The following is a 27,656-nucleotide window of genomic DNA, read 5'->3' on the forward strand; positions in this document are numbered from 1 at the left end:
GGGGGGGGGTTGAACCCAGGGCTTATCACTGTCTCAGCTTTTTCTGCTCAAGGCTAGCATCTTACCACTTGAGCTATGCCTCCACTTCCAGCTTTTTGCTGGCTAACTGGAGATGAATCTCACCCACATCCCTGCCTGGGCTGACTTCTGATACCCTTAGATATCAGTTAGGATTATAGGCCCAAGCAACACTGCCCAGCCTGTTGCCAGTTTTATAAACCCATTTTGTAATTTCTTCATTTATTAAATGTGCTGTATGCCTTAGGAGGTAAAAAGAGGCCGCCCAGGGCTGGGAATGTGGCTTAGTGGTAGAGTGCTTGCCTAGCATGCATGAAGCCCTGGGTTCAATTCCTCAGTACCACATAAGCAGAAAAAGCCATAAGGGGCCCTGTGGCTCAAGTGGTAGAATGCTAGCCTTGAGCACAGAGAGGCTCAGGGACAGAGCTCAGTCCCTGAGTTCAAGGCAAAAATAAAACAAAATAAAAAAACAAGGAGCTTCCTAGATCTATTCCAAGCACAATAGGCAGGAGAAATACTCAGGATTGTCATGTAATCCTTGTCAGTCAGCCTACAAGTGCCTCTCTGTGCCCATTTATTAAGGGAAAACTCTGATCTGCAGGTACATTGTTAAGGTAAAGCTAGCTGTCCTGATCCTTAAATGGTCCCAGAGACCTGGGATTGTGTGCACTCTCCAGTCTGATCTGCTCTTGCCTTCTTAGCCACTGCTTGTCTCCCTCCAATTGTGACCTCACATTATTCCAGAATGAGCTTCTCTCTGAGCCCTCTTCCTTCTGGACATGGTCCTGTTAATGGGCTTTGGTCTATAAGTGGGGGTGGCATATGCCAAGCTGGGTCCTGGATAGAGAGAGATATCAGTCTTGAAGCTAGGAATGAATGTCAGCCCAGCCAAGGAGGTCCTTTGGCCATGATCAGCCTGACCCAGCATCCTCTGCCCCCTGGGAGCTCATTAGGTGGGAAGGGAATAATCTAAAGACTAGAGGGTCAGAAATACTGAGTAGCAGGTGTTTTGCAAGCAGAAGGTAGAAAGGACTCAGCATTAGAGAAGCTGCCCTTCCACTAAGCTTGAGGACAGCTGTGAAGGTGGGAGATAGGATCCCTGAGTCTTACATCACACCAGACTAGACATAAGGTATGTGGTGGCCTCCCCCTCCCCCACCCTGGCCCCTCACTGCTTTCCTCACAATGGGGCTCATTGCTGAGGTGGCAGAGGGCATCCTAGGGGAGGGCGAGGCAGGGGCCTGCTTGCCAGACACCTTCGGGGAGCTTCAAGCATGAGCCATAACACCTGGGCTCCGCCACTCCCAGTGCGCTCTTAGCTCTACCTGCCTGGCGTAGGGTCCTGGAGAACTTCTTGGAGCTCCTCCAGCATCCATCATGCAAGGTGGTGCTGGGGACTGTCCTCTTGCTAGGAGGCGGAGGCCTCATGCTGTGGGCCCAGAGGAAGAGGAAAAGGAAGACAGCGTCTGACCCTACCCAAGATGGGTACTCAGACTACCACAACCCCAATGAGAGCTGGATCAAATCTCACTTTAGCCGACTATCTGAAGAGAAGCTGCGCCCTGAGCATTATGCCCCTACTAATGCTGGCAACACCTCTCTCCAGCCCGAGAGTGGGTGTGGGGAGGCCAGCACCAACATTCGCATGGAGACCTTCACTTCTTCTAGGCATGGAGAGGGCAACCCAACGCTGCACCGGGACTCCTTCCACAGCAAGCAGAAGATATGCGGGCCCCTGGTGACCAAAGAGACCCACAAGGAATCAGGGGGGTCCACGTCCACCGATGAGGCCACGTGGGCTGCCGTGGCTGCTTGTGCCAAGGAGATCGACGCCAAGGGGCACCACCTAGCTAACTCCATGCTGCAGCGTGCTCCCGGCAACCAGCACTCAAGCCACATAGAAACCAGAAGCATCAACCCAGAGGAGCTGAAGGCCCTGGAGGAGGTGGAGATAAAGCTGAAAGGGGACTTCCTTACTCAGCGGGAATCCAGCTTAGCCGGTGCCAACCACACACATACCTTCTATAGCCAGGGTCGTCATGGCCACCAGAGCGCCCTGGGCCATACAGGCCACCAGAGCCTCCTGGGTCATCCTGTTTACTCGGGCCATCAGAATCATCCAGGCTACCTGATTCACCAGGCCCTCCCAGGCCACTCAAGCCACCAGGGCCATTCGGGCCACTCAAGCCACCAGGGTCATTCAGGCTACGTGAGCCATCCGGGCCATCCGAGTCATCATAGCCACCAGAGCCATAGCCTGCCTGGCCGCAGCCACTAGGTCTATGACTCTTGAAGCTACGTAACTACACGCATCCCTTCCCCCAGCAGGTCTGGCCCACAGGACTGTTTCTCTCCTATGGGGAAACCTCTGGGACTCAGGGCAAGAGGCTGCACCCAAATCTCTTCTTCCTCAGGCCCCCCATGACAGGGGTCATGAGTGGGGGTCTACCATCATGTGGCCCCTGCTGGAGGGACAGCTGAGAGGAAGGAAGTCAGCCATGACAGACCCTGGCCCATGAACACCCACCAAGAGAAGACAGACGAGGCAGATCCTAGGAGCAAACAAGAGCCCCACATTGATGCCAAATGCCTGGAATGGAGCCAATAAAGCCTTGCATCCCTCACTCTGAGTCCAGGGCTCTGTGGGCATGGTGGGAAAGGGTCCCTCCCCAGCAGTCCTCCCCACTGAATGGGCTTTAACCTGAACTCTTTTCTCCCCATTAAGTGGGCTTTGGACTGAATTTTTGTGTGTGTGTGCCAGTACTAAGGCTTGAACTTAAGACCTCCAGCTCACCCTTATTTGCTTAAAGCTAGTGTTCTACCACTTGGGTGCACCCCTCCACTTCTGGTGGTTAATTAGATAAGAGTCTCATGAGCTTTTCTGCTCAGGCTGACTTTGAACCACAAACTGATTCTCAGATCTCAGCCTCCTGAGTAGCTAGGATTTACAGGTGTGAGCTACTTGTACCTGGCTAAACTAAGCCTGTCCCTCTGTCTTAGGGACCTCAGATCAACCAGTCTGTAGTCCTTGGGAAGGAGGAAGCATCCAGGCATCCCCAGGAAGTGGGGACCAAAGAACAGCTTGCAGAAGAGGGTAGGCAAGCCAGAGGACTTCAGGACCCATCCCCTTGCTGCCTTCTCAAGTCTGCGGTGTCCACAAAGCAGTTTCCCTGACCCACCTGCTTACAGGGACCCTGTTAGAACTTCAACTCATGTCCACAGCTATAGAGCCGGTATAGTAACACCCTCTTCTGGTTCATGTCACCTATGGTGCCCGGGGCTGGGGTTTCCAAGGCTGCTACTTGTATTACTTCACCACTAGCAGCTTCAAAAGCTCTTTTTTAGTATACACCTTGCTCAGTGTTAAGTCATAGCTCCTTAAGGAAGATGTTTTATCTCCAGTTTGCAAATGAGGTATTTGAAGTTCAGAGAGAAACTTGCCTGGGGTAACCTGGGGTGGGAAGAGGTGTTGCTGGGATTCGATCACAGCTTTGTGCTGTCCATGGAGGTCCCTGGTCCTTGCCCAACACTGCCTCCCCGGCCTCTTCCTGTCCGTCCGCATGGCTCTGCTGCTCTCACACGACCCCTCCAGGTCCTGACAGTTCCATCGCGCTCATGCTAGCCTGGCATGCTCCCTGCCTCTTGGATCTCAAAAAGGCATTTTGTTTTGGAGTGTGAGATGCGACGCATGAAGCAAAAGGGAAGGCAGCCACTTCCCTGTGAAGCTTTAGAGAAGTCAACTATGAGACATTGTCTAACACCAAATGACAGAAATTTCTTACCATGTGGAGCTTGTCTGTGGGCTCTCTCTGTAGGTCTCAAAGTACAAATGATTATAATAGATGGAAAAATCCATAAACACCCTGAACATTGTTGATTGACTTTATAGAGTACAGGTGGAGTGTTTTAATTTTTTGAATATTGCTAATAATAATCCCATCAATTTTTATTTATATATTTAAAGAAGCTCATAGTAAATTTTTAATTGGTCTGGATACTCATGCAGTAAAGTGCTTGTCTGGCAAACATAAGGCTCTACTGCCAACACAAACCATGCATATGGGAGGCCTTTAATCCTTTACTAAAAGTTCATTGCATACAATTTCAGATTAGCTAATATGTCTGTAATCCTACCTGCTTGGGAAGCTGACACAGGATTGCAGCTTGTGGCAAGCATGTTGCAGGCAGATAGCAGACCAAATGTGTTCCAGCAGGAAGCAAGACCTTATTTCAAAAATAACCAGCGTATGCAGAAAGGGAGGGAAGAAGGGTGAACAAATGCAATCATGCCATTCAGTATGTACTACGTGGAAAATGACCTAATTACAACATTGGAATCTTTGTTGTTGTTCTTGTTGTGGGGCTTGAATTCAGGGCCTGGGTGCTGTTCCTGAGCTCTTTTGTTTAAGGCTTTCATTCTACCACTTTGACACACAGCTCTAGTTTTTGAGTGGCTAATTGGAGATGAGTCTCATGGTGAATTGTGATCCTCAGATCTCAGCCCTCCTCATTAGCAAGGATTACAGGAGTTAAGCCACTGGCACTTGACTTTTTTTTTGGCAGTACCTTACCTCTTATAGTACAATGAACAGAACCAACAAATTAAGGGGAACAATATCACTAACTAAAGACTTTTTAATTTGCCAGTTTAAAACTTGTTAAAAATTCCAAAGTTGGGGGCTGGGAAGGTGGCTCAGTGGTAGAGTGCTCGCTTCACATGCATGAGGCCCTGTGTCCCATTCCTCAGCACCATACAAACAGAAAAAGCTGGAAGTGGCACTGTGGCTCAAGTGGTAGCCTTAAGCTGAAGAGCTGAGGGACAGCGGCCAGGCCCAGAGTTCAAGCCCCACAACCAACAAAAATAAATAAATAAATGAAATCCCAAAGTTGGCACCAGATGGGAATCCTTCTCAGGGTACAGCTATGAATGGATCTGACTGCTGGAAGCACTTAGGCTTCAGGGAACAAGGTGTGGGAAATTTTTTTTTTTTCCAGTACTGAAGTTTGAATTCAGGGCCTGTGCACTGTCCCTTAGCATTTTTTGTTGTTGGTCATAGGGCTTGAACTCTAGGCCTGGGCACTGTCCCTGAGCAATTCAGCTCAAGGTGGTACATGCTCTACCACTTAAGCTACAGTGCCACTTCCAGTTTTTTGGTGATTAATTGGAGATAAGGGTCTCACAGACTTTCATGCCCGGGCTGCCTTGGAATTGTGATCTTCAGATCTCAGCCTCCTGAGTAGCTAAGAATACAGGACTAAGCTGCCAGTGCCCAGCAAGATATTGTAAGACTTCCCTGTGGCTTCCAGCCTAACGAGAAGTTTAGCCTCAAAAAAAACCATCCAATAGGGGGCTGGGAAGGTGGCTCAGTGGTAGAGCGCTTGCCTTGCATGCCTGAGGCCCTGGGTTCGATTCCTCAGCACCACATAAGCAAAAAGAAAAAAGCCACAAGTGGCGCTGTGGCTCAAGTGGTAGAGCACTAGCCTTGAGCTGAAGAGCTTAGGGACAGCGTTCAGGCCCCACGACCGGACCCCCCCCCAAAAAAAAAAAACCCAAAAAATCCCCATCCAATAGAAACTAAAATCTATTCACCTTAAGATGTTCCTTGAAATGTTACTAAGACAAAAAAAAAAAACTTTGAGAAAAAAAAGTTAATTATTCAGTGAGCTGGGTCCTGCCAACCCATTCCATGGAGGCCTGCACATGGAGAAGGCTTATGGTATGAGGCTGAGTCTCCATCACACTGTGTCCCCTTCAGGGTGACTCACAGGAACAATTTCTCTTGGTCTCAGTGCCAGGAAACTCTGTGTTTCTCTGGGGCAGCTGTTTTGCTTTTATCTTTTGGGTTAGACATATCTGTTAGCTGATCATGTTTCATTGTTAACTTTGACTTCCAGGGAGTTCCCCATCAAACTTAGGCCTCATCTCTCCCCATTGTATAGCAGGGATTTCACATGCCAATACTGCTTCTGGCTTTCTTTTCCTTCTCTCAAATATCTATTCATTATCCTACTATACTATTGTGCTGTATTCATGAATTTCTTTGGGCTTTCTTTGAATGGAATAGAATGGAGAGGAGAAAGAAGGGGGGAAAAAAGAGTAGAATGGGAAAACCTGAAAGGAAACCATTTCCCTAACATTCTACTCAGGTTCCACAGAACAGCATCAGTTCTGCTGGTTGGTCATAGAAATTAAATGTTAACACATTTACTATGTTAGAAACCCTTCAAATGGTTTATAGGGCAGAAAAATGCAAAATGAAACAATGAGATTACTTTCCACCCAGAAACTTAACAAAAATTGTTTCTGAGGATACCAAGAGCTGGCCTAGGGGAACACAGATGGCCTCAGCTCCTGCTGGGGTGACAGCTGATGAGTTGAAAGTGGGGTACCTGTGAGGGCTCATGATTCAGCAATTATGTTCCTAATGGCAGACATGATTCAGCAATAATGACCCTAAAGACAGGAACTATAGAGGAATTCTTGGCCATATGCAAAGAAAACCATCATCTCAGCTTTCTTTGTAGTAGCAAAGAGAATAATAAACAAATTGTGGCTTCATCACATAGTCGAATAAGTCAGAGCTATGTGTGCGGCTGCAGACGAGCACAGACATAATGGCAAACTGCAGAAGGTTAGGTAAACGATTCAGTCTCTATAAAGTTCAAAATCTCTCTCACACACACACACACGCACACGCACAAACACACACGCGCACGCACGCACACACGCGCACACACACACACACACACACAAAGCAAAAACAACCAAGGCCAAGAATCAGTGGCTTATACCTGTAATCTTAGCTAAATGGGAGGCTGAGATCAGAGGATCTCAGTTCAAAGTCAGCCTGGGCAGAGAAGTCTATGAAATGATTATCTCCAATTAACCAGCAAAAAACTGGAAGGGTAGTTGTGACTCAAGTGGTAGAGAGTCAGCTTTGAACAAAAAGGTAAGCAGCACCCAGGCTCTGAGGTCAAGCTGTAGTATTGGCACACACACACACACACACACACACACACACACACAATTACCAAAACACTTCTTGCTCATGGATCCATATGTATTTTGAGAGTATATAAAAGCCATATGTGAGAAAAAATAAACATCAAGTCAGGACAGAAAGGTAAAGAGGAAGGTGATCTTGGAGGGTCGTTCTGGGCACTGGCACATGAAGGATTACTTAACTGCCTATTATTTTTGGCGCAGCTAAAATGTCTTATTAAAACAGGGGTGGGAACCTGGGGCAGTAGGAAGCAGAGAATATGATGAACATCTGCATCCTTGTTCCTGAGAGTGTGGTAGCCGAGGGTCACTGTGATGGGGTCTCTGTTGCAGGCTTTGTGGTCCAGGGCTCCACCGGAGAGTTCCCCTTCCTGACCAGCACTGAGCGCCTGGAGGTGGTGAGCCGCATACGCCAGATCATACCCAAGGACAAGCTTCTGATTGCTGGCTCTGGCTGCGAGTGTGAGGCCACAAAATCCTGGCCCCTGGGCTGGCTGGGCTGTGGGGTCCTGGGTTCAGATTCTATTTGCTCTGTTCCTTGGCTTGCCCCAGTATAACCCAGGCCTCTCTTCTTCTTCCTGTTCTTCCTCCCTCCTCCTTCCTGTAGCCACTCAAACTACGGTAGAAATGACTCTGAGCATGGCACAAGTTGGAGCTGATGCTGTCATTGTGGTAACCCCTTGCTACTATCGTGGCCGCATGAGCAGCGCTGCCCTTATTCACCACTACACCAAGGTAGGTGGCCTGGGTCAGACACCTAAGACCTCTTGTCCCAGCCAGAGGCTCTGCTTGGGATGAGGATCCAGAAAAGCTGGGTGTGGAGTGGCAAGCCTCTATCAGGTGAATGGTTGCTATGGGACACAAGCAGGATGCCAGCATGCATAAGCTGTATGACATTAGGAGACTTACCTACCATTGTGCATGTCCATTTTTTCTCAAGTGAAGGAATAATGCCATTTGCTGGGCTGTTCAGGGTTAACCAAATGAGATCTGGAATACAAAGGGTTTTGAGATGTGCCTGACACATGCAAAGCACTCAATAGGCATTTTTCTTTCTTTCTTTTTTTTTTTTTTTTGTTGGTCATGGTACTTGAACTCTGGGCCTGGGCGCTGTCCCTGAGCTCTTCAGCTCAAGGCGAGCGCTCTACCACTTGAGCCACAGTGCCACTTCCGGTTTTTCTGGTGGCTCTTTGGAGATAAGAGTCTCACAGACTTTCCTCCCTGGGCTGGCTTTAAACCGTGATCCTTAGAGCTCAGTTTCCTTAGTAGCTAGGATTACAGGCATGAGCTACCAGCGCCTGGCTCAGTAGGCGTTTTTCCAATGTTGCTACTCATAGTTACTGCAGTGATGCAGGCCAGAATCTGCTGGGGGCAAATTTCCAGCTCTGGGAGCCTGAGGTGGCTGCCCTCTACCCCTTTTCTCTGTACCCCTCAGGTTGCTGACCTCTCTCCAATCCCTGTGGTGCTCTACAGTGTCCCAGCCAACACAGGGCTGGACCTGCCTGTGGATGCGGTGGTCACATTGTCCCATCACCCAAATATTGTGGGCATGAAGGACAGCGGTGGTGATGTGAGTGATTGCAGCTTCTGGGCCGGGAACCTCCCCTCCTCTGGTTCTACCATATAACCTGCTAACGCCAAGGCAGCTCTGAGACTCAAGACAGTCCTGGGCTTCCACTTGGGTTCTCTCTACTGGGTGAGCTATCTGAGACTTTGTCTCTCTGGGAACTGGGCTGTTCTTTGACTGTGCTTGTCCAGCCTGTCCAGACTGGTGGCTGAGGCTCTGGGCTTCACTCTCACATTGAGTTTGCTTTTGTAGATAACCAGGATTGGGCTGATTATTCACAAGACCAGGAAGCAGGATTTCAAGGTGTTAGCCGGATCTGTTGGATTTCTGCTGGCCAGCTATGCAGTGGGTAGGCCTCTTGCTGCTCTCAAATTGTCCTAGGTGACTAAGATCTACTCAGGCCATAAAGGCCAGATCAGGGTCTACAGAGGTTGGTTTACCAGAAACCAGGCCACCTTGTTTACTTGTCTGAACCCTGGGTACTTGTGAGTGATGCTGGATGGAGCAGGGTGGCTGTATGATTCCTGGCCTTAGGAATATTGCATGCATTCCATGTTTAGGTGACAAATTTAGCTCCTTTAATCTCATCTTGTAAATCATTCTCTGAGGACAGAGATCCTTGGGGCCTCCTCTCTAGACCAGGGGCTATTTTCCTCTCCCCCAGGCTCCAGGCCAGAATGAACTGCTAGACCTACAGGGTTGGGCCAGAGAGCTGCCTCTGTGTGATCAGACCCTTTGCAATCAGGATCTGAGGGATGCCACTGAGATCAACTGTTCTTGCTTCTTTTGGGTCAAGGACTTTGGGTCCAAGTGAGACTGAAGAGAGGAGGGGAGGGGATGAAGGGCAGCTTCTGCTCCTTCCAGCCAAAGTCCCAGTGAGTTCAGATTTGAGTGACTTCATTGTGTCCCCTGACTCTGCAGACTTTGGCTGTTGCCTAGGTTTTTGTTTTTTTAATTTGTATTGGTACTAGATATTGAACTTGGGGCCTGGGCAATAGCCTTAGTTTTTAACTCTCAAGGTTCTACCACTTACGTCACTTTGGGCTTTTTTTGTTTGTTAATTAGAGGTAAGAGTCTCAGAGACTTTCCTGCCCTGGATGGCTTAGAACTGTGATCCTAAGATCTCAGCCTTCTGAGTAGCTAGGATTATAAGCCTGAGCCCCTGGAGCCTGGCATGGCAGTAGGGCTTTCTGAGATCACAGACAAGACGTCTGCATCAAGTAGATGAGAAGAAAGAGCATTAGGGAGGGTCTGCTGCACGTCCAAGATCAAGCAGCCAAGGGGAGGAAATGCTCAGTCTTCTGGCCTTGTACCCAGAGCTCTTTCCATGCCTCCATCCCTACTCTCACCAACAGGTTCAATCCATTAGAAGAATAAGATTTCAAAGAGCACAGACTCCCATCCACTTTTGTCCCTTCCACAACTGATGCTTCAAGAGGCTGTTGAGGGAATGCTTGGAGGTGTAGCAGGCAGATGGGACATAGCTCCTAGGAGCTAGGGGGTGCAGGGAAGAAACTGTCTTTAAGCTGGCCTTCAGGCTCTACCTTCTCTCAGACAGCTCTGAACCATTTTTGACTTGTGAGGTTCCCCCTGGAATACACAGGTAGCTTTTCTCTTTGCAAATGGACTCAGATGACAGCAATATGGCTGACAGTAATGTAGAAATCTAAATCCTGTGTCCCTAGAATGAAGAGGAGCAGGGAGCAGGGTTTGGGATTGTCTTGAGAAGTCTCTGGTTGATGTACTCCATCTTGCTCTGGATAGGAGCTGTGGGAAACATAGGTGGTCTGGCCAATGTGCTGGGGGCCCAGGTGTGCCAGCTGGAGCGACTCTGCCTCACGGGGCAATGGGAAGCAGCCCAGGAACTGCAACATCGTCTCATTGAGCCCAACACGGCGGTGAGCAAAGAGCCAGGGGCAATGGAGTGGGGGGGGGGCTGGATCCTAATTGGAGTAGATGCTGGCACAGTTCCCACTCAGTTCCTTCCCATTCAGAAAGTCCTTTTAGAAAACATCCCAGTGTGGGAACTCCCATGCCTCCCCAGAAAATCCTAGCTGCAGACAAAGTTGAACCCTGTTGTTTCTCAAACTACAGAGTATACCAGGATTCCCATAAGGGCTAAAGTCCTAATCCTTTGAATATGCTTTATGTTCTGAAACAGGACCCCAAGTGGCTATGACAGGAGTAATCCTTGGCCCCTTCTTAGAGATGCACTGACTAGATACAATGTACTGTGGGCCTTTAGATCACCAGCTAGATAAGGGCCAGATCCTGAAAATCAGAATGGTGGAAGAGTTGAAGGGCTATTGATGTTCAGAGACCCGATTTTTCAGGAGAGTTCTGCAGTCAGACCATGTGCCCTAATTCTGTGTTGGGCCAGTCAATGATAAGAACTTAACAAGGACTATTTATCAAAATCAAAACCTTCTTGACAACTGAGGCACATGGGGTGAGAAGGAAGGGAGGGAGAGAGGGAGAGGGATAGAGATGTTTCTTTGAGACAGGGTCTTATTGTGTAGCCCAAGTTGATCTTGAACTCACCATCCTGTACCTCAGCTCCTGAGTGCTAGGACAGCCATACTCAGCTATCTATCGTATCCTATCTATCTATCTATCTATCTATCTATCTATCTATCTATCTATCTATCTATCTATCTATCATCTATCTATCTATCTGGGTGGGTTGGTACTGACACTTGAACTCAGGGCCTAGATGTTGTCCTTTAGTTTTTTCATTCAAGGCTGGCACTATACCACCTGAGCCACAGCTCCACTTCTGATATAAGAGTCACAGTCTTTCCTCTTTACGGCTGGCTTCAAACCGTGATCCTCAGATCTCAGCCTCCTGTGTAGCTAAGATTACAACCAGAATTACAGTAGCTAGGATTGCTACCACCAGAGCCTGGGTTGATCTTTAGTTTTTGAAATATTCTTTACTTTGATCATTGAGCTTTCCATTTCTTCTCTTGAAGTTTACATGAGACACAAGTGTCCCCCTGGCCCCCTGTGTAGTCCCAGTTGCACAGAGCAAACCTCAAGCAGTGCTTTGTTTGGGTAAAGTGGACTGCCCTCAGAGCTGTGTTAACAGCTGAAGAGGAAGGCACAGGCTTCCTGGGTGTGAAGCATCTCCAGGGATCAACACTATAAATAGGTTGTAAGAAGTTGCTGAAATGAGGAACTTTCAGCTAAGTCCATAGGCATACAAGCTGCCCTGAACATGCTAGACATTCCACTGGGGTAGGGGCTTGGCTTTCCCACTTGCATCCACCTTGAAAGAGAAGAACCTTCTGTCTCATTACCTGTCCTTGCACTAGGAAGGACAGAAAGAGAAGGTAGTACTTCCAAGGGATTGGTCTAATGTTAGTGTGTTTTTCTCATCTGATCGGTATGACATCTCTACAGGTAGGTGTTTCAGCAGCGTGGGATACCCCTTGGGAGGACAGGAAGTTCAGCTGTCCCAGCTCTCTACTCCATCCTGCCTCCCCTGCAGCCTGTGCCCTCCTTTGCCAGTGCTGGGCACACAGTCAGGAATGCCTGGAACACCTTGCTGCTGCCTGGGTTGTAGGCTCAGATACCCCAAGAGCAGCCTGATGTCACTCTATTGCCCTGTCCTGGTTGAACACAATGTCCTTCCTCTGCCTTCCCACCAGGCTAGCCTCTTGCCCCCAGCTATATTTAGGATTTTCTTTGGTATTTACCACCAAACTGCCAGTTCTTTTCAGGGGGCTGAAGAGGAAGCAGATCAGGTACTGTTCAGGTCCATTCCCTTTCCTAGGTCTTTCCCAACTACAGAGGTTTTAGGTTATAAGGCCAAGCTATTGGAGCACTGTGGATGGGATCTAGACCTGGGAGAATGGCAGCATACCACCTACGCCAAGAAAAAAAAAGTCCAAGCTTGCCAAGATCAAATGTTCTCACAATTGAGCTTATTATTTTTATGAAGTTCGTACTTCTATATTTTGCCTTCCTTCCAAATAGAACTTTATAAAGAAATTATTTCATCCAGGTGCTAGTGGCTCATGCCTGTAATTACAGTTACTGAGGAGGCTGAGATCTAAAGATCATGATTCCAAGTGAGCCCAGACAGGAAAGTCTGTGAGACTTATTTCCAATAAATTACCAAAAAAAGCTGTAAGTGGAGCTGTGGCTCATGTAATGGAGTGCTACCCTTAAGCACAAGAAGCTCAAGAACAGTACCTAGGCCCTGAATTCAAGCCTCAGGACTGACACACACACAAAAAATTGTTTGCTCGCGCACATGCGCACGCGTGTATCTGTGTGTGTGTGTGTGTGTGCGTGCACGTGCGTGTGCCTGTATGTGCTAATTCTGGGGCTTGAGCTCAGGGCGTATAGGGGAACCATCCCTGAGCTTTTGTGCTCAAGGCTAGTTCTCTACCATTAGTGGCTATTTGGTTGTTTATTGGAGATAAGAGTCTTACAACCTTTCCTGCCTGGACTGGTTTTGAACCATGATCACAGACCCCTTTATAAGATTACAGGTAGCCCGGGCGCTGGTGGCTCATGCCTGTAATCCTAGCTACTCAGGAGGCTGAGATCTGAGGATCGCGGTTCAAAGCCAGCCCGGGCAGGAGAGACCGTGAGACTCCTATCTCCAATAAACTACCAGAAAACTGGAAGTGGCGCTGTAGCTCAAGTGTTAGAGCACTCGCCTTGAGCTGAAGAGCTGAGGGACAGCGCCCAGGCCCAGAGTTCAAGCCCCATGACCGACCAAAAAAAAAAAAAAAGATTACAGGTGTGAGCTTTGTTTGTTTGTTTTTTTTTGCATAAAGCTAGTACTCTGCCACTTGAGCCACACCTCTACTTTCAGCTTTTATACTGGCTAATTGGAGATAAGGGTCTCATGCCTTGGCTGGCTTTGAAGCATGATCCTCATTCTCAATCTCCTGAGTAGCTAGGATTATGTGAGTCCACCAGGGGGCTGGCCATCTACACTCTGATCACCATGAAATACCAGTAGCTCTAACAAAAGCAAAGAAGCCTGATACCTCACTTGTAGTAGTTGTAATAGACAAGCCTTTAGAGATTATGTGGTCCAGGCCCCTCATTTTGTTAAGCAAAATAACTTGCTCTGATATTAAGGAAATGATAGTTACACACAAAACTTCTTGGGATAAGGTACATTTAGTTTTTCCTGTACGAGCTTTAAAATAGGAGGACATAACTGGGAGCCGGTGGTTCATGTTTGTAATTCTAGCTAAGGATGCTTGGAGCCCCTGATGCCAGGGACAGACTAATGGTCTAGGCTGTGCTTCATGCGGTCACAATCTACCATCTTCTTCTTGACTTCCGGCTTGGGAACTGGGTTCAGACTAGTACTCTGCTTTCTCTGATTCCAGCTTGAGGGCTGAAAACTGCTCTCTACCCTGTTAGGGTAAATTTATCTCCTAAACCTAAGGAGTCATCTTCTTCCATCTGAGGTTTTTGTACTTCAGTTTTTACTACCAATATACTTCCTAATCTTTAGTCTGAATTCTCAATATACCCTGGGTGCCACAACTTTGGTAATTCCTTTACTGGGGAAGTAGGGTGGAGGAGTAACAGATATCTGGGCCCCAGGAAGTGTGTATATATCATGAGGTTGTTTTTGCAGTCTCTTCTAACTGATCCTGCTTCTCAGGTAACGAAGCGCTTCGGAATCCCAGGGCTGAAGAAAACCATGGACTGGTTTGGCTACTATGGAGGTCCCTGCCGAGCCCCTTTGCAGGAGCTGAGCCCTGCAGAGGAGGAGGCACTGCGGGTGGACTTCAGCAGCAACGGCTGGCTCTGAGGGAAAGCAGGGCACACCTGGCCTGAGCCATCTTGGGTCTAGTGTATAGAAGCGCCTTTTCCCATTTCACCCCTCCAGGTGCCCTTTCAGCAGTCTCCTCTCACAGGCCCTAATTTTTCACATATGTAAGATGCTGAATTTTTGTTCTTTTTTTTCTCTTGTCATTCATGGGGCTTGAACTCAGGACCTGGCCACTGTCCCTGAGATCTTTTTGCTCAGGCTAGCACTCTACCACAGCACCACTTCTGCTTTTCTGGTGGTTAATTGGAGATCGTCTCATGGATTTTCCTGCCTGTTCTGGCTTTGAACTGCAATCCTCAGATCTGAGCCTCCTCAGTAGTTAGGATTATAGGCATGACCCACCAGGGCTCAGGAAGATGCCAGTTTTCTAGAGACCTGCAGACCAAGAAGTAGTATTCCTTCATGATCACTTCACTGTGGGTACTCTTCTCCACCCCTAGGCCCATGAACCAGGAGGAGCCTGGGGGAACAATAAGACAGCAAGGAAATTGGTTACTAGAAGAATGACTAGTGACACATTTGCGGCTACACGCTTGAGTCTTGCCCACTGTGACTGGAAGCCAGGCTACTTCTAAGAACCTAAGTTCTAATTCCTACTAGAGGAAGCAGCAGGTTAGGAGACCTGCTATGATCTTGAAAAGCCCCCATCCCCAGCTGCTTTCCAACCATAACGCCATTCCCTAAATCTTCATTCGCCCCATATTCTTGTCTCTAGCTTTGGTTCCCAGCAGGGAATCTAAGTCCATCCAGCGTCTTGTTGGATTGGTAAATAATGACACCTGGTGGACAGACACCTGGTCTACATTCTAGAAGTCCATCCTGACTGGCCTGGGTCTGAAACACTAGGGAAGGGAACTTGGCCTTAAAGAGTGCCATCTTGGGCTGGGAAGGTGGCTCAGTGGTAGAGCGCTTACCTTGCAAGCCTGAGGCCCTGGGTTTGATTCCTCAGCACCACATAAGCAAAAAGCAAAAAGCTGGAAGTGGCGCTATGGCTCAAGTGGTAGAGCGCTAGCCTTGAGCTGAAGAGCTGAGGGACAGCGCCCCAGGCCCAGAGTTCAGGCCCCATGACCGGACCCCCCAAAAAATAAATAAATAAAAAAATAAAGAGTGCCATCTTGGTTGGGAAGGTGGCTCAGTGGTAGAGTGTTTGCCTTGCATGCATGAGGCCCTGGGTTTGACTCCTCAGCACCATATACGCAGAAAACGCCGGAAGTGGCGCTGTGGCTTAAGTGGTAGAGTGCTAGCCTTGAGCTGAAGAGCTGGGGGACAGCACCCAGAGTGCCATCTTTTGCAAGAGTTTGCTTTTATTATTAAAAACAATCACTCTGTTACTATAATAAAACTTAACAAGTAAAACTAGTATGGCTATATACTAGGTTTCCTGGACCTTGATCAAGAGCCTTCCTTTTGGAAGGACAAAGGATGAACAAATACAGCAGTGGTACTCACTACACATTATGTTGAAAATGAACTATACAACTTGTGGGTGGGGATAGGAGGGAAAAACTGGGAGAGAGCAAGGGAAAGGGTGACACTGTCCAAAAAGAAATATACTCATTACCTGACATATAACTGTAACCCCTGTGTACATCTTTATAATAACAATAAAAAATAATAAAAAGAACCTTCCTCTGAGCAATGTGTGTGTGTGTGTGTGTGTGTACTGGGGATTGAAATAAGGCCTGGACACTGTGTCTTAGTTTTTTGCTGGTGCTCTGCCATTTAAGCCACAGCTAGACTTCTAGTTTTCTGGTGGTTAATTGGAGATAAGAGTTTCAGGGAACTTCTGTCCAGGCTTGCTTTGAATAGTGATCCTGAGATCCCGAGTAGCCAGGATTCAGGCATAAGCTACCAGTGCTGGGCTTTCTTTGGGCAACCAAGCCCGCACAGTCTGCTCTTTCTGTTCTCAGGCCCTTGCAATGCTCAATAGCCATTAGATGGGTAGTGGCCTTTAGGAAAGACTTATAGTTTCATCATTTTGTTTTTCAAAGGTAGTCTTTGCAGTAAAAGAGGGGGATAGGAACACCTGAGTATGGACTCTGGCCTTTGCTACTTCTCATGTAACCCTGCAGTGGGTTACATGGGGTGTGGCAAACTCCAGTCCTGCTGTTTTTTGACCTCTTGAGCCTAGGTCTTGATGTCCTGCTTCTTACTCATAGAACTAGCCAGAGCAGTCCTGATATTCCTCAGGAGTGGGTCTCCTTGAGGTTCTTTGGCTAACTGACGGGGTGCCTCATGGACACACTCACAGGGAAGTGGTGAGGGCCCCATATTGTGGATGATGAGTACTTTACCTTCAAAGCTTCTCTAGTCAGGAGTGAGACTCAGACATTCCAAGCCAAGATCTCTGGCAATCACACAGCATTGAATCGGTCTTTTAATGCTGCAGGTCAGCTGACCCTTGCCACAGCTAGAATGACCACAGAAAGGACTCCAGGAACCTATTCTTTTTAGCACTATTCCAGAAACTCTGAGCTAACTACACACATTTAGCCAACAGAAAAGACTAGAAATGCAACCCTGAGTTCTAGAATGGGTGAGAAACATGTCAGGTTCTGGAGCCATGAGACCTGGTGCTAAGCCAGCTGCTCACCTTGGAAGAGCTGGTGTGTGTGGCTCCAGACTGCTGGTGTTGGGTTCTTTCTTGCATCTCTTCTGTGGCTGTCTCTGCCGTGTGCTTTCACTCACTCAGATAGTCCTGCTGGACTACAACTGGCTCTGAGGGCACTGGCCCAATTTTTTCCTTGTTCTAAGCTGTGAATGAGCTTTTTAGGCTTTGTTTTGAGTTGAAAAAAGAGAAGAGCTAGGATGTGGAGAAAATAAAAGGTTTTGTGGCCCCCCCCAAAAAAAATACAAAGGTAGGCTCTAAATATTATGTTTATTCATATTATTGATCTTATATAACCAACCTACCTACCTACCTTCCTTCCTTTTCTCCCTCCCTCCTTCCCTCTTTCTTTCTCTCCTTACCTCCCCCCCTTCACCTCTCCTTTCCTTCCTTTTTTCTTTTCATTCTTTCATTGTGCTGCCCAGCTGGTCTCAAACTCCTGGGCTCAAGTGATCCTCGCACCTAGGGCTACTGAGAGAGTTATAGCGCCCACCATTGTGCCAAGGTTAATGTTTTCCAACGGGAGAACACAGAAACAAAAAGGCACAACTGAGACATTTAGAAACATTTAGCACATGAATCAAAAAGGCTGTTGTTTTTTTTTTTAATGTTCTCTTTTCTGTAGTACTATGTGACCATTGGCAGAAAAACTAAGATAATTTTTTTCAGTTACTGATTAAAAATAGTAAGTAAAGAGAGATTAGATAAGACTATAGAAGATAAAAGATAATCTAAACAAAAAAACAGAAACTGGGCCCCCTGGCCCTCACAGGCAGTATCCAGGGCAGCAGGGCTCAGAGGCAAGTAGACTTAAGGTAAGGGAAAAGTTAGGGCAGGGAGGCAAGCTAATGTACCAGCAAGGAGCTATATCAAGCCTGGAGTTAATTTCCAGGTTTTGCTCCCTAGCGTCTATGGGACTTTGGAGAAGTGACTTAACTTCTCTGAACATCATTGTAATATAGGGTAGTCCTTGCGCCTTCCTCCAAGGGCTGTGGTAAGGACCAAGTAGGATCATGCATGTAAATGGGTTCATATGGCGGTGTGTTCCACTATTTTATTGTGGCAAGAGTTGACTTGTTTGAGGTCACCCAGAAGATCTGGCAATCACTGGCCTCAGGCACTGAGCATTCTGATGCTCACAGTGATAGAGATCTAGTAGAAAGGGAGTTGGAATCGGAAAGACTAGGATAGAAATCTCAGGCTTGCCATTTACAAGTGTGGATAAATTTAGGCTGCCCAACTTCTTGCAGGGGTTCTGAGAACTAGATGGTATTATGTAGTGAAGTATGCAGTATCAGCTCCAAGCCCCACACTGGTTAACTTTTACAAACAGCAAATGGACTGATATTTATGAGGACACAGGGCAAGAAAACTGCAAACTATGTGCAGGAAGTTTCTGATGATTGTTTATTCCTATAAACATGTGTTTCTACAGTACAATTCAAAGAATAAACAGAGGCACTTGGCTATAATTTTTACCACAGTCTGCTGTTGAGGGATTTGGTGTGATGACAGGGCTGGTGGTATGTTTGGTGATGGGCTAACTGGAGGCCTCGTGATGAACTGTGTGGGGATCCTTCCTGCCATGATCCGACCCAGGTCTGAGTGCCAAAGATCGTGGTAGAAGAGACACAACAAGCCAAATGTGAGGAGCTAATGTTCTGTTAATTCACTCTAGTCCGAGGATAGGTCCAAGTCTACCTATATCCAAAGGGTTGAGGTGAGTCTGATCTACTTGCCCAATGGGAAAGAACTGTGTCAGTTCAAGCTATCCCTAGGACTCAGAGCTCTATGAGACAGTTCTGAAGTGGACTAGCTAGGTCTTCCCTCTGACCTAGAGTGAGCAATAAATACAAGTTATAAGATTACTTTTACAATATTTTTTTTAATTTCATAAAGGGATCCTATCTGACATTTAAGGAAGGAGAGAGGCACAAGTGGGGATTCAATTATCTACTGTAATTCAAGTAAGGAAGACAGCATGTAAAGTCAAGGGAAAAGAAAACAGCAATTTTACTGACTCCTTCACAGAGGGAATAAGCAGAGACAAAGATCAGTCTGATCAGACAAAGTGGTAACCTGGAGCTATGACTTCAATGGCAACGATTAAGGGAGTAGTGTATAGGAAAGCTTTAAGCCAGGTGCCAGTGGCTCACACCTGTAATCCTAGCTACTCAGGAGGCTGAGATCTGAGGACCATGGCTCAAAGCCAGCCCAGGCAGGAAAGTTCATAAAACTCTTATCTCCAATTAACTTCCAGAAAACCGGAAGTGGTGCCATGGCTCAAAGTGGTAGAATGCCAGCCTTGAGTACAAATGCTTAGGGACAGCACCCAGGCCCTGAATTCAAGCCCCACGAATGGACAAAAAAAAAAAAAAAAAAACCCAAAAACCAAACAAACAAAAAGAAAAGCTCTGGCTTTGATTTGCATATAACTACTGTACTTTTTTCCTTATTTCTCTAGAACAACACAAATTACTGGCCCTACGTTGGCGCTATAGGATTAACTGCCCCAAATGTAGGCAGAATGAAAAGATTCTGTATCACTTGGCAGCAAACGGAGTGAGAGCCACAGCACTTTTGCACTGGGTCCCAAGGCCTTAGGAACAAGGAACAGGAACAAATAAATAATAAAGATGGCTCCTCTGTCCTCTGACACATTTGGTCAGGGAAAGATAGAATTGCTAACAACTGCTTCAGGGTCTTGGTCAAAGTCCTCGGCACTTTCCTGTGACCGAATTCCTGATTGGCAGGTGACAGGCACCTTACAAGCTTTAGCTCCAGTCATTTCATCTCATATCTGGTTCACTAATTCACCTGGAGTGAACAAGGGTGTACTGGCTTTACCCGACACTTCTCTGGCTACTGCCCCATCAGGCGGTGAGATTTCTGGCAGATTTGGATGCACTCTGAGCCCGCTGGACCACAGCAGAACACTTCTCACGCCGCAGCAACTTGTTGTTTTCAAAGAGACCTTCATTGCGGGGTATTCCATGAGAACCATCTGGAAAGGTCAGCAGGCCTTTGAGGAGGACAAGGAAACAAGGAAAAATAAGACAACTGCATTAAGGCCTTAGGGATCAGCTTGATACTCAACTAGTGAGTTCAGTGCACATAGTCATGAGGGCATAACCACTATAGATTTCTGGACATCCACAAAGGATTATTAAACTAAGAAGGTATATTTCCACCTCACCAAGGTTATTATCATCCCCCAGGCGGAAACTTACCAAAACCATCTACTCTGCCATTTTTAAATTCCCCCTCAAAGGTCATGTTATCATGTCGAATGAAGACTCCAACGCCATTGAACTTTCCCTGGGCAAACTCTCCCTCATACCTGTAGAGACACCAGGATGTTAGTCTTTTATAGGCAAGTTCCTTGTGCTGGCTAATTGAGTCAAACAGCTGCCTATAGGAGTTAATTAATATAGCCAAGAAGCAAAGTGCAGAGCTCCGCCCATCCTACCTATCCTATCTCTAGCCAGCAGAAAAGTTCAGAAAATATGGATTCAGATCAATGGAGGTGGGATGGAAGGTCACTCATCTCCTTGACATTTCCAATTTCAGATCTATTTAAAAAGTAACCAGGGGCTGGGAATGTGGCTTAGCAGTAAGAGTACTTGACTAGTATGCATGAAGCTCTGGGTTCAATTCCTCAGTACCACATAAACAGAAAAAACCTGAGGTGGCGCTGTGGCTCAAGTGGCAGAATGCTAGCCTTGAGCACAGAGAGGCTTAAGGACAGCTCCCAGGTCCTGAGTTCAAGCTCCAGGACTGGCAAAAACAACAACAACAACAACAAAAACAAAAAATAACCAATAAAAGAACTGCTATTGTTTTCTTCAGGGCCTGGGACAAGTTCAGGATTGACCAGATATTCACCAATGACCTATTTTTAAATCAGAGCCTCTCTAGTTTAAAAGCTGGGAAAGGGGTAAACTAATACTCACCTTGAGCCATCTGAGAAGGTGAGTACCCCAAAGCCATTAAAGAGCCCATTTTCAAAATGACCCAGGTAGGTGCCACCATCTGCAAACAGCAGTTGACCAAAACCATGTCTGCGGCCTAAACAGAGAGAAGGACAGGTGCCAGATTGGAATGGAGAAGCTTTAGGGTCCCATCTCACTTACTTGGCATCTCCTACTTTTCATTACCCTACCCACAAAATGAAAAAACACTGTGGGAGCAACAGGAGAGAATCGGGCACCAGAAACGTAGCTTCTGGGACTTCCCATTTTAAGTCATAGCATCAGATTTGGAGCAGGTCTCTAAATATGAATGTTAAGGAAACTCTTAAAATAACAACAGCTAACATTTATTGTGTCTTTTCTATGTGCCAGCCACCCTTCTAAGCACTTTGTATTTATCGTATATAATCTTCAATATTATAAGACAGCCTCAGTACTATTATTATAGTTTAAAAGCTGGGGAAACAGCCAGGCGCCGTTGGCTCATGTCTATAATCCTAGCTACTCAGGAGACTGAGATCTGAGGATCTTGGTTCAAAGGTACTGGTTAGAGTTAAATTCTGCAGGGAATAAAGTACCTAAAAGTTGGCTACCCATCTTTTTTTTTTTTTTTTGTCTGTCATGAGGCCTGAACTCTGGGCCTGGGCACTGTCCCTCAGCTCTTCAGCTCAAGGCTAGTGCTCTACCACTTTAGCCATAGCACCAGTTCTGGCTTTTTCTGCTTATGTGGTACTGAAGAATCAAACCGAGGGCCTCATGCATGCAAGGCAAGCACTCTACCACTGAGCCACCTTCCCAGTCCTGGCTCCCATCTTCATGTATTTTTCCTTTAGCCAAAGTGTTCATCCCTGGAGAGCCACTGTGGGTCCTTCTTACCTTCCTTCCACTCTCCATGATATTCCTCCCCACTGGAGTAAGTGAAGGAACCTTTTGTCAGTGTCATGATGACAGTTGATGGAAGAAAAGGGTGAAAACTGTAGGAAATAAACAGAAGAAGCAGTGTCAGGGACTGGATGGAAGGATGGACAGCAAAGCCATCACCCATGGAGACATTCTACTAGCCTATTATTTACTACCTTGGGTTCATATAACAAAAACACCCTCCCTCTCCAACTACCACACCACTACATTAGCACCGCGTCTGCCCAATGACTCTTATCCTGCTATGTTTTAAAAGTTTTCAGCTTGTTCCTATTTTCTATGACCTGGGATGGAAGGGGAGGTTTAATCTACAACTACTCATTCAGCATCTACCTTGTTAGTTTAGTTAATGTATAAAATAGTAGTCTCGCTGGGAAGGTGGCTCTGTGGTAGAGTGCTTGCCTTGCATGCATGAGGCCCTGGGTTCGATTCCTCAGCACCACATAAGCAGAAAAAGCCAGAACTGGCACTGTGGTTCAAGTGGTAGAGTGCTAGCCTTGAGCTGAAGGGCTGAGGGACAGCGCCCAGGCCCAGAGCTCAGGCCCCACAACTGACCAAAAATAAATAAATAAATAAAAATAATAATGTCATCTCTCAGTGAAGTTATACTGTAGTTGACTGAATCCACTGAAATTAATGGATGCCAGGAATTAACAAAGACAAATAATGGCACAACTTAAAACAAGCAGTGAAGAAAGCAAACCTGATTGCCACTTGAGAAAGTGGGGAATGTAAGCACAAAGAGCAATGTATACATGGAATATTCAATGGAAAATTAAAGCTTGGTCTGACTACAGATGAAGACCTATTTGTATACTCAGTTGAAAGCTTAATTAAATCAGACAAGAACCCGACAGATCTAGTCCAAACTTCCTCATATTCTAAGTGAACAGACAGAAACTCAGAGTAATTAAAAAGTTTGTTGGGGGCTAAGCTGGGACTAACACACAATCCTTCCCTGACTATAGCTAGTCTTTCAGCACCACCTCTCTGCATTTAGGTCAGGCCAGCCGCGGAGATCTCTGAAGGCTATGCAAAAGACGTCACAGCAGCTCGTAGGAAAGAGGGAGCGCTGAGGAACGTGTGGACAAAGCAGCATTTAAGGAAAGTGAATGCTGCAACGGCAAGTAGGAGGGGGCTGAAGTAGCTGAGTGTAGGCAGAAATGCTCCTAAGGAAGAGATGTAGTAAGTTGGTAGACTGAAAAAGTACACTGGTATTTTTCATTCATCTCCTTGTGATGTGATGGGGGCAGATTCTCCTTTTAAGAGAAAGTTTAGCCAGGAACCATTGGTTGTAATATTAACTATTACATGTAATACTAGCTACTCAGGAGGCTGAGATTTGAGGATTGTGGTTCAAAGCCAGCCTGGGCAGGAAAGTCTATGTGACTCTTACTTCCAATTAACGACCAAAAAGCTGAAAGTGGATCTGTGCTTAAGTGGTAGAGCACCAGCTTTGAGCAAACATCTAAGGGGCAGTGTCAAGGCCCTGAGTTCAAGCCCCAGTAGCAGCGGGTGTGTGCACACATGCGTGTGCAGAGTTCATTCCTTCCTTCCTCTACCCATTAGCTCTTGAGCAGTTCTGGAGAGTGGAATTCAGGGCCTCACACTTTTTTTTTTTGGTGGGTCGTGGGGCCTGAACTCTGGGCCTGGGCACTGTCCCTCAGCTCTTCAGCTCAAGGTTAGCACTCTACCACTTGAGCCACAGCGCCACTTCTGGCTTTTTCTGCTTATGAGGTGCTGAGGAATTGAACCCAGGGCCTCATGCATGCAAGGCAAACACTCTACCAGTGAGCCACCTTCCCAGCCCGGCCTCACACGTTTGAGGCAGGTGCTACACTGCTCAAACTGAAATCTAGCAGAGGCCTATCTTATCCGGTCCTACCCTGTGCCATGCCCGTCCCACCCCATCTCATCCTACCCCAGCATGCTTGCCAAACACAAGATAGCGGCACTGTGGACACTGTCAACAAAAAGAGCTGAGTTTAAATAACTTGGGCAAGCTATTAAGTGTTCTATGTTTCTCAGTTTCCTCATCTATACAGATATAGGCCTATTTCAGAGTTGACAGGTACACTAAACTAAATAACATACATGAATGTACCTAGAAAGCTGCCTGGCCCTGTCCACTAAACGTTGGTTTATTTTCATCCACATTTAGATGTGAGACATCTAAACTCAAATATTTAGTTACTATATAACAGGAACTTCTCTAAAGTCCATGTTCAGTATAAAAGATTGCTAACAACAGAGAGGTGCCAGTGGCTCATGCCTGAAATCCTAGCTACTCAGGAGGTAGAGATCTGAGAATTGTAGTTTGAAGCCAGCCCTAGCAGGAAAGTCCATGAGACTACCAAAAGAAGCTGGAAGTAGAGCTCTAGCCGTGAGTTCAAGCCCCAGAACAGAAAAAAAAAGGCAGCTAACATAATTCAATAAGACTTTGAAATAGAACAATTTAGCGAATTTGACTAATGAGGCAAATATTAAGTAGATGAAAAACAAACTATAGTTGCTACCCATTTGTTCTTCTTCAGTACCCTATGGGATATCTTAACTTTGGCCATTTTTGATTCTAATCTCCCAGAAATGGACTGATGTGACAACAGCCTGACCTGATCCCAGAGCAGCTTCTTCACATTCTGTAGGACAAGGCCTTGTCTCTAAGCTCTCATTTTCAGACATAAGGCCATATTAGTCCTGAGCATCTCTGGGTTCGCATCTAAAAATGGAGAAATATTTTCTAGCTCCATAAGGACAGAACAGCCAGCTTTGCAGAGGTTCTTTGAGACCTGTTGAGCTCACTTGTAAGGGATCTGTTAATTTCTCCAATCACCAGAGGGCAACTTTATGTCTAAGATCCTTCATATAGAATAAAGTATCTTTAGGGAAGGGCCATCCACCTCCTCCCCCAGCACCCCTCCCCCCCAAGTCCTGTACTAACCTTTTCAAATCTCCAGGGCCTATTTTCACAGAGGTGATGCACAGTTAGTGACTGCTGTGCCCTCTCTGTCCTATCAATGTCCCATGGGGTCAGTATCCGATTTCAGGCTCACAAGCCTCTTATCGTCAGCCTGGCATCAGAGCATGCTGGGGTGGAGGTCAATATGACTCTACTGCAAATACAACATTAATGAGAGGAAGAGAAACAGTTTCCCATCAGAATTGCAGAAGAAAATTCTTCTTAGTTCAGTTGAGTAATTCAGTAACCTTCTGCCAATCTTTGACTGTTTCTACAATAAATTAAGACACAGCATTAAAGGTCGACCGATGGTACAAATTAGAAATATTTAATTCATTCAAAACACATTCATTGGAATCTAAAAGGCTACAAAATATCACAACAAAGCCTTAAAAAACATACTTTTACTTTTAGTGATCCTAAAGTTTGAATTTAGGGCCTCAAACTTGCTAGGCAGTTTAGTTTACCACTTGAACTACACCTCCAGACTATAACTAGGCTATCTTAAAACTAAATCTGTAACTATGAAAACTTAAAGATAAAGGCATTTCCTTTAAGTATTTGGTAGTAGATAACTAATCTACTTAAAATTTGGAGAGTGGTCAGATAATGGTGGCTCGCATCTATAATCCTAGTTACCCAAGAGACTTAGGTCTGAAGACCATGGTTTGAAGCCAGCCATTTAAACTCTTATTCTCTACTTAACCAGTAAAAAAACAGAAGTGGAACTGTGGCTCAAGTGATAGAGCATCAGCTTTGAGTGAGGCCCTAAGTTCAAGTCCCAGTACTAGCATTAGAAAAAAAAAAGATGGAAAGAGTTACTATAGTAGAATTTGAAGAACCACAATGGGTACACAGGACTGAGGTGTATTTATTTACTTTACTTGAAACTTCCAGAGTGGCATCCCACCCTGTTTCAAATGGATTGGTAAAGAGTCCCTGGAAAAAAACAAAACAAAACAGAAGGGAATATTTCTTTAGTATGAGGATGCTCAACAGCCAAAGTATTTACTATACATGCCCTTAAGATGTAAGCCTAACTACATTTTGTGTGTGTGTGTGATATCAGATCTTGGGTTTACACTTTATTTATTTCAAAGACAAGAGTTTTACTGTACAATCTAGGCTTGTCTTGAACTTAATCCTTAGGACTTCACCTCCAGAGTACTGGGAATATGGGCTGTGCCACAACAACTGGTAAAAAGTTATCTTCTTATTACTGAATGTCACAGATTGTATTTTCCAAATGTGTGTGCAGGGGCTGGGAAGGTGGCTCAGTGGTAGAGCGCTTGCCTTGCATGCCTGAGGCCCTAGGTTTGATTCCTCAGCACCACATAAGCTAAAAGAAAAAAAAAGCCAGAAGTGGTGCTGTGGCAAGTGGTAGAGCACTGGCCTTGATCTGAAGAGCTGAGGGACAGTGCCCAGGCCCAGAGTTCAGGCCCCAGGACTGGACCCAAAACAAAAACAAAAACAAAAAACCAAATGTGTGTGCAATAGTATCTCCTCTTACACATTCTTTTATAATCTGACTGTGACACTAACCCATCAAAGGATAGTCTCAACTTCTCTCTCTGGAATCAGAATAGGCTTCTTAAGTTTTAACCAATACTACGCTACTGGAAAGTGATGGGTGTTGTAAGGTTTTATCACATAAGGTGATGTGACTTCCACCTAGCTGACTTCCATATGCACAATTGGAGTCCTGATCCACCAGTAAAGCAGTTCAACTGTCCAAAGCTCCCATGCAATGAGGAAGCCAAGCCAAATGGAGAGATCATGTGCTCTTCCAGTTTGAATCATCCTAACCCAGGAACCAAGCCTCAATTAAGGAACCTTTATGATTCCATCTCCCAGAAATGGATCCACATTTCATCTGAGATATTATAGAATACAGACAAGACATTTACATGGTGGTGTTATTTTTTTTTCAATTCTTTAAAAATCAAACTTGGCTGGATAGCAGGGATTCATGTCTGCAATCCTAACTCCTTGGGAGGCTGACATCTGAGGATCCAGGTTTGAAGCCAGCCTGTGCAGAAAAATCTGTGAGACTTTTATCTCCCCCCAATTAACCACCAAAAATCTGGAAGTGGAGCTGTGGCTCAAGTGCTAAAGCATCAACCTTGTGAGTGGTGGGGAAGGGAATAATAATACAAGGGGAATAGATTTTCAGTTAGCTACTAGTATTTAGAGGCAGTTCCTTAACTACCCACATACATTTTCAAATTGTTCCCCAAAGCCACCTCTCCTAGGATATGACAGTTATAAAAGTTCTTTTACACAAAAGAAAGCATTTTAGGCTTTTTGAATCCTAAATAGGTGAAAACGAAAGTTCTGATGAACAAAGATTAAGTTTTTTAGGAAACAAAAACAAAAACTCAAATACTCTATAGGTTTATAAATGAGATAGAGATATTTTTTTTCTTGTTTGCTGTCCCCTCTTGCCCTCCCTCTCCCTGCTGGGAATAAAATAGTCTTTTAAAATTATAACTTTAATGCTACTTTCCTTCTTTTGAAAAGTAAACAATTGTATCATTCACTATATAAAGGTCTTATTCAGGAAGACCGTGGGATGATTAGATTCGAGGTGAAAAGAAAACAGTTGGTACCAGAAAGGTTTCTAAAAATATCACAAGGGATAGGGGGTGTGGTTCAAAGTGATACAACTCCTCCTAGCAAGTGTAAGTCCCTGAGTTCAATCCCGGTATCTCCAGAAAAACAAAACATCACACACACACACACACACACACACACACACACACACACACACACACACACACACACACACACACACACACAC

At 46.0% G+C, this 27,656-nt stretch overlaps 3 protein-coding genes across 4 annotated transcripts in view; 2 read left to right on the top strand and 1 right to left on the bottom strand.

Moving 5' to 3' along the window:
- Hoga1 (4-hydroxy-2-oxoglutarate aldolase 1) overlaps positions 1-14,588 on the top strand; it is a 19,490-nt gene extending 4,902 nt beyond the window's left edge. The window contains exons 2-7 of the mRNA XM_013017840.1: positions 7,355-7,483; positions 7,629-7,756; positions 8,457-8,591; positions 8,841-8,937; positions 10,353-10,486; positions 14,227-14,588. Of these exons, the coding sequence (XP_012873294.1) occupies positions 7,355-7,483; positions 7,629-7,756; positions 8,457-8,591; positions 8,841-8,937; positions 10,353-10,486; positions 14,227-14,376 (773 nt within the window). The 3' untranslated portion in view covers positions 14,377-14,588. The remainder of the gene's footprint in view (positions 1-7,354; positions 7,484-7,628; positions 7,757-8,456; positions 8,592-8,840; positions 8,938-10,352; positions 10,487-14,226) is intronic.
- On the top strand, positions 1,445-2,604 carry LOC105986752 (chromosome unknown open reading frame, human C10orf62). The gene has a single exon (XM_013017841.1). It carries the CDS (start codon positions 1,445-1,447, stop codon positions 2,294-2,296), a length of 852 nt encoding a protein of 283 aa, XP_012873295.1. The 3' UTR covers positions 2,297-2,604.
- A 4,861-nt stretch (positions 14,589-19,449) lies between the features above and the next one.
- Morn4 (MORN repeat containing 4) overlaps positions 19,450-27,656 on the bottom strand; it is a 13,343-nt gene continuing 5,136 nt past the window's right edge. For both annotated transcript variants that reach the window (XM_013017687.1, XM_013017686.1), the window contains exons 2-6: positions 24,839-25,010; positions 21,853-21,950; positions 20,959-21,073; positions 20,236-20,345; positions 19,450-20,027 (exon numbers count right to left, since the gene is read on the bottom strand). In XM_013017687.1, coding sequence (XP_012873141.1) covers positions 19,879-20,027; positions 20,236-20,345; positions 20,959-21,073; positions 21,853-21,919 — 441 coding nt within the window. In that variant the 5' untranslated portion in view covers positions 21,920-21,950; positions 24,839-25,010 and the 3' untranslated portion in view covers positions 19,450-19,878. The remainder of the gene's footprint in view (positions 20,028-20,235; positions 20,346-20,958; positions 21,074-21,852; positions 21,951-24,838; positions 25,011-27,656) is intronic.

The sequence above is a fragment of the Dipodomys ordii genome, unplaced genomic scaffold (genome assembly GCF_000151885.1).
Source record: "Dipodomys ordii isolate 6190 unplaced genomic scaffold, Dord_2.0 Scaffold36, whole genome shotgun sequence".
Taxonomy (NCBI): domain Eukaryota; kingdom Metazoa; phylum Chordata; class Mammalia; order Rodentia; family Heteromyidae; genus Dipodomys; species Dipodomys ordii.